The sequence below is a fragment of the Myotis davidii genome, unplaced genomic scaffold (assembly GCF_000327345.1).
Source record: "Myotis davidii unplaced genomic scaffold, ASM32734v1 scaffold1477, whole genome shotgun sequence".
Classification (NCBI taxonomy): domain Eukaryota; kingdom Metazoa; phylum Chordata; class Mammalia; order Chiroptera; family Vespertilionidae; genus Myotis; species Myotis davidii.
The window spans coordinates 514,229-520,935 of NW_006288182.1; the positions used below are offsets into that span (position 1 = coordinate 514,229).

Here is a 6,707-nt window from a genome sequence, read left to right on the forward strand (position 1 = left end):
CAAGAACACAGTCTTTTACAACTGAGAGTCATTTAGACAGCTATCTATAAATCTCATATATTTGCGACCAAGAAACACCCCCCTCCCCAAATTGTCCCAGATCAGACGTGTACATTTGCTGCTGTTGTTAAAGATTTTTAGAAAAAGTTTCTGAGAGAGAGGAAGGGAGAGAGGGAGAGAGGGAGAGAGAGAAACATCCACGATGAGAGAGAATCGCGGATCGCCCGCCTCCTGCACGCCCCCTATTGGGGATCGAGCCCAAACATCAATGTGCAAGCGAAACATTGATCACTGCCTCCTGCAGGGCCTCCCACTGGGGATGGAGCCTGCACCGTGGGCATGTGCCCTGACCGGGAACTGAACCAGCAACCTCTTGGTGCATGGACGATGCATCAACTGAGCCACACAAGCCAGAGCCAAACTTGTACATTTGACTCCCCAACAGCCCTCAATCTGCTGTGAGGATTCCTTACAAAAGTCAATGGCCAAGATGCTGCCCCTCCCAACCTTCAAACTGCAACACACATGCGTGTGGACACATGCAGGCATGAGTGTACACCACTCACCCTGTTTTAAATCTGTTTCATTCTCGTGGACTCAGAGGTGCCCTTTCAATCAGGCTTGAAGTTAGAGACTGGGTCTCTAGTCACCTGCTTTTCTGATGGGCTACTTTGTCTTTTTTTTTTTTTAATATAGTATTTTTATTAACTTCAGAAAGGAAGGGAGAGGGAGAGAGATATAGAAACATCAATGATAAGAGAGAATCATTGATTGGCTGCCTCCTGCACGCCCCCTACTGGGGATCCAGCCTATAACCCGGGCATATGCCCTGACTGGAATCGAACCCGGGGCCCTTCAGACCACAGGCCGACGCTCTATCCACTGAACCAAACCAGCGAGGGCTCAGATGGGCTACTCTGAACTAAATGTTTCCAGGTGGTACAGGACAAGTAAGAGTGATGACAGCAGATGACAGTCTTCCATCCATCTTACCTTTTACTCTTTCAGGGATGCTCTGAGTTAGTTCAAAATCAAGTTCCCTGCTATATTAATGACAGGATTTGCTGGCTTCCCTGGTCAGACAAAATTTGGTTCCCAAATTTGTGGAAACTTACGAACCACTCAGCCTCTGCCCCCTGCCCTGCCCCCTCCGCGTCCCCATATATATGAATAAACATGTTTATGTCTACATAATCTCTGCCTTTACTATTGAAATACTAATGCTTGTTATTAAAAAATGCAGTCAGTACATGTGTATGAGGGAGACACTCTATGCAGTGCTTACTAATAAACACTAAGTGTTTTACCTACAATCGATCCAGTTTACCCTCACAACTCTCCACAGCGTGTGTACTTCTGTCAGCATCTCCATTTTGCAGATAAGGAAAATGGGTCCCAGAGAATTTGAGTGACTCGGCAGTAAGAGGCAGGGCCAGTCCAGCTCCAGTGGCCACATGCTCTCAACCCCTGAGCTATTTCACCTCTCCATATACTAGAACTCAGAGCACTGAACATCTGCTGTGGACACCTACCCAGATTTTAAAGTCTCTATCCATACAAACTGCTCAAAAAACAAAAACAAAAGACAGTTACTGAGTAAAAACCCGACAGGCTTGAGTTTGAATTGCAAGTGTCAATATAAATTCATGATGTATTAAATCACCAAACAATGACAAAAATGAAAAACCTAAACACACCTTCACTCTTTCTACTGAAATGATCCAGAAACAGTGAGAACGCCAGGGGCAATGAGCGTGCCCAGCACCCAGAGTCTGTTTTCTAAATCCGTTTATCCCACAATAAAATGAAGCAGGGTTTCTTGGATAAACACACAATGTGAGCCCAAAACATGCCATACGAGAAAACAAGAAAGCTATTCAGGACATCTAGGATCATGTCAAAAGGACTCAGGAGGCAACCACTGGCCAAAGATGGGACAGTACATACCTCCTAGCTGAGGTGCAAAATACCACCTATAAAGTAGTTTTTAAAAAAAGAAAGAAAACACAATCTGATTCTGATCAAGCCTTTAGCTCTAACTACCAATTTATAGCACGTAGGGCAGAAGACGATGTTAAACGATACCACGGAAAGCTAGCAGCAAAATCCAGACCGTGGGAAACTCTACAGGACATATAGCCATTCAACCACATTTCTTCAATAAACTATTTCAAGAAAGAGAGAGAGGAAAAGGGGAGAGGGGGACCGATGGAGGACAGACCTACAGAAAGGAAGAAACCCAGAAGTAATGGGGGTGAGAGCCCTAGCTGGTTTGGCTCAGTGGATAGAGCGTCCGCCTGCGGACTGAAGGATCCGGGGTTCGATTCCGGTCAAGGGCACATGCCTGGGCTGTGGGCTTGATCCCCAGTAGGGGATGGGCAGGAGGCAGCCAATCAGTGATTCTCTTTCATCATTGATGTTTCTTTCTCTCCCTCTCCCTTCCTCTCTAAAATCAATAAAAATATATTTTTAAAAAGTTGGGGTGAGAACCCCACATTCAACCTTCCACAGTCTGAATATCAATATTCCTTGATACCCAAGGCATGAAAATGAGAGGTGCTTAAAAATCCATATTCTATTAACAACTTGCCCATTTCTCCTTGGACATCTGCGCATCACTCACCGCTCCTCCATGAGTTCCCGGATAGAGGCTACCGTGGGGCCAGATCCCAGGTGAGTGTAATACGGACCTTCATCTTTCTCCACTATTTGTTCTGCAGAAACACAGAGGAAACATTAATTGGAGACACCGATTTATCAACATTCATTTGTAAAGGCAAACCACCAATAGGAAAATTAATGGGCACATTATAAAATAGGGAATTAAAATGGCTTATAAACATGTGACAACGTGTTCAACCCCATTAGAAACCAGGATATACAAATTAAAATCACAACGAAATACCATTACATACAGGCCAAATTGGCAAAGTTTAAAAGTATAACCATGTTGGAATTTAGTTTATCGTACATATTCTAGACCAGGGGTCAGCCAACCATTCCACTCCAGGTATCTACCCACATGGACTGGAACCAAGGACCCAACAGTACCTGTACGCCCACGTTCACAGCAGCATTATTCACAAGAGCCAAAGGCGAAAATAACACAAGTGTACATCAACAGATGAACCAATGTAGCCTCGCTGTACAATATTACCCTATGTAATAAAAGTGTAATATGCAAATAGACCAAACGTCCGAAGAGCGGAACGACCATCTAGACAACCATCCGACCATCTGGACGACCATCCGGGACCACACTATGACAACCACTGGCGCCAGGCCAGCCAAGGCGAGTGCAATGCGATTGGTCGGGGGTCTGGCCATCACCCCATGATCGCCCTGCAGAGGGAGGCCCAGGCCACTGACGGCGGGGCTGTGGCGGGTGGGCAGGGCCTCCCTCTGTGAAGGAAGCCCGGGTCCCAGGTGCTAGAGGGAAGCCGGTGCCGGCAGCTGGGGGATGGAAGGTCTACTCTTGCACGAATTTTGTGCATTTGGCCTCTAGTTCTCCCATAAAAAGGAATAAAGTCTGGCTACAATATAGATGAAAACATTATGCCAAGTGAAATAAGCCAGAAACACAAAAAGGAAAATATTGCATGATTCCACTTACTGGTGTATGAAATATCTAGAATAGGCAAATTCATTGAGATAAAAACTAGAGGTTACCAGGGGCTGGAAGGAGTGGGGAAAGAGGAATTATTACTTAATGGGAGCGGGGTTTCTGTTTAGGGTGATGAATAGGCTTTGGAGCCCTAACCAGTTTGACTCAGTGGCTAGAGTGTCGGCCTGCAGACTGAAGGGTCCCAGGTTGGATTCTAGTCAAGGGCATATGCTCAGGTTGCAGGCTCGATCCCAGTAGGGGGCGTGCAGGAGGTAGCCAGCTGATCAATGATTCTCTCTTATCATTGATGTTTCTATCTCCCTCTCCCCCTCCTTTCCTCTCTGAAATCAATAAAAATACGTTTTTGTATAAAAGGGCTTTGGAAATAGATAGTGGTGATGGCTGCACAATATTGTAAATGTAATTTATGCCACTAAACTATATATTTAAAAATGGTGAAAAAATGGCAAATTTTATGTTATGTATATTTTAACACAATTTTAAAAAGAAAGGAAAAGTACTGATTCATGCTACAATGTGGATGAACCTCAAAATCATTATGCTAGCCAGACACAAAAGATCACATACTGTTGGATTCCATTCATATGAATAGGTAAATGCACAGAAACAGGAAGCATTTTGGTGGTTGCCAGAGGCTGGGAGGAGGGAGAAATGGAAAGTAACTGCTTCATTTAATGGCTTTTATTCTGAAGTGATGAAAATATTTTGGAACTAGACAGGTGGTGGTTGTACAATATTGTGAATGGACTAAATACCATTGAATTGTTTACCTGAAAATGATTAATTAATGTAAAGTTCACTAACATTTTTTTAAATGAAGAAACTATTGATTCACACAACAACATGGATGAATTTTAAATAAACTTATCTAACTGAAAGAAACAAGACCCAAAAGATGATGTAACAGTAGCCCTGGAAAGCAGTATTTTGACTACTTGAAGCCTAAAAACAAAAAGAACTTTATACAAATACTGTACTACGGCTGGGAAGTTTGCTTCATGTCTAAGGAGACATGGTGGCCAAGTGCAATGGGCTGTCCTGCACTGAGTCCTAGAACAGAAAAGAGGCATTAAGTGAGTTTTTAAAAGGTACCATAGTTACATGAGACATTTATATTAGGGGAAGCTGGGTAAAGGAGAGAGAGACAGGGACTGTCTGTACCAACTTTGTAACTCTTCTAGAAACGTAAAACTATTTCAAAATAAAAAGTTAAAAAAACAAAAACAAAAACACGACACAGGGGGCCCTAACCTGCTGACCAGGTCCCAGAGAAAATCTTGGCCACGTGCGTCAACGCATGTACGAGGGTTTTCACAGCAACACTATTTGCACGAGTCAAAACTGGAAGTGGCCCCTCGTCCAGCAACAGTGGGACGGATAAATGAGAAGTCGCAGAGTCATCTAAGGGCCTCATCCAGCAATGAGAACTGACAACTCGCAGCACCGTGGCTCAGTGCTCCACCACAGCGAGCGAAAGCACAGCACAGGGCAGATGCAGGAAGGTTACGCTGAAATCCTACTCAAAACCAGGCTCAGCTACACCATCCTGTTTACAGAGCCACAGGTGGTAAAATGACCAGGTTGGCATATAAAGTTGCAGATAGTCAACAATTTTTTACCTAAAAAAAAAAAAAGGCACTTTCATGTGGTTCAACCTCAAGACAAAGAAAAACAAGGAAAATCACTGTCCCAAGACGAGAGAGTGGCTACCTCCGAGGGTGGGAGAGGAAAGTGGTGGGAAGAGCCTCCAGGGGGCGCCTGGGGAACTGGAAACGGCCAACGTCTTGGTCTAGGTGGTGGTTACACAAGGTGTTCATTTTATAAATGTTCATTACTCAGTATATGAAGGCCTCCTGTTCTTTCCTACACGGTGTACGGAACTCACAGTTTTTAAAATGTAAAGAAAATAAGGTCATACCTATTCTGTACAGAACATTATGGGGGAAACAAGACAGGATAAAAAACGAATGGGCCGTGAAAAAGTTTCTCATCGAGCTGGGTAGATAAGACCCACACGTAAGAAGATAATTTAGGGCATTTCAAGTCAACAGGGTGAGAATTTTAAAATGCATGGTGTTGGGACAATGTGTGTGTGTGGGGGGGAGTTTGATCCATACGTAGTACCTTATCCCAAATACATTACAAATGGTGGGAAACGTTTAATTAAAAAAATTAAACTATACAAATTCTGGAAGAAAAAGAATGCAAGAGTTTTCAAAATAATCACGGAAGTGGTAAGCTCTTCTCTACGTATAACGTGAAATTTAGAAGCCGTGTACATATACAAAAAAAACCCTGGTAGATTGAACTAAAGGAAATTTTACAGTAATTACTGCCAAAAGTCAAGCCAAAAGACAAATACCACACTGGGAAGAAATACCTTAACCTTACACCAGATAAAAGGCAAATTTCCTTAATAAATCAAGAGCTCCTACAGTGACATAAGGCCAATCACACGAACGGAAAATGAAAAACAAAACAAAAAGGGTAACAATGGTTCCCTGAAAGGGAAGTGAAAGTGGCCCAAGCCTATATGTACAGGTACCAGTTTTACCATCAGATGAGTCACCATCACAGTCTGGTAACTCCTTGTGTTGGTGAGGGTTTAGGAAAACGGGCAGCATGGACAGTAATTTAGCAATATACTGAGGTACAACTGCCCAATCCATTTAACTCAGCAATTTCAGAGAATGTCAGATTCTAAGAATTCATTTCTAGGAACTTGGCTCTATTTTCACATGTACAAAATACGTACATACAAGAATGCTCACTGCATCATTTGTAATGGCACAATACCGGAAATCTAAATGTCCATCATACAGCAATTACATTATGTGTTATAAATGCATGATGGCGCATCCATATAATAAAATACTAAGCAGCTATCCAAAGGGAATTGGGCAGCTCCAGATAAAAACATGACCTCTAGGTAGTTTAAGTGGGAAAACAAACAAGTTTCAGTATCTATAGACATAAAAAGCCAGCTACCGGAACTCCAAAACGAACAGAACGACCGGTTGCTATGACGACGCCCACTGCGGCCAGCGAACTGGCCCGATCAGGGATGAGGCCAGTGGCTAAG

At 43.3% G+C, this 6,707-nt stretch overlaps 1 protein-coding gene across 1 annotated transcript in view; it reads right to left on the bottom strand.

Annotated features, from left to right (window-relative positions):
- The window catches only part of TET3 (tet methylcytosine dioxygenase 3), an 84,567-nt gene that overhangs the window by 18,400 nt on the left and 59,460 nt on the right, over positions 1–6,707 (bottom strand). Inside the window, exon 5 of the mRNA XM_006760025.2 lies at positions 2,624–2,714. Coding sequence (XP_006760088.1) covers positions 2,624–2,714 — 91 coding nt within the window. The remainder of the gene's footprint in view (positions 1–2,623; positions 2,715–6,707) is intronic.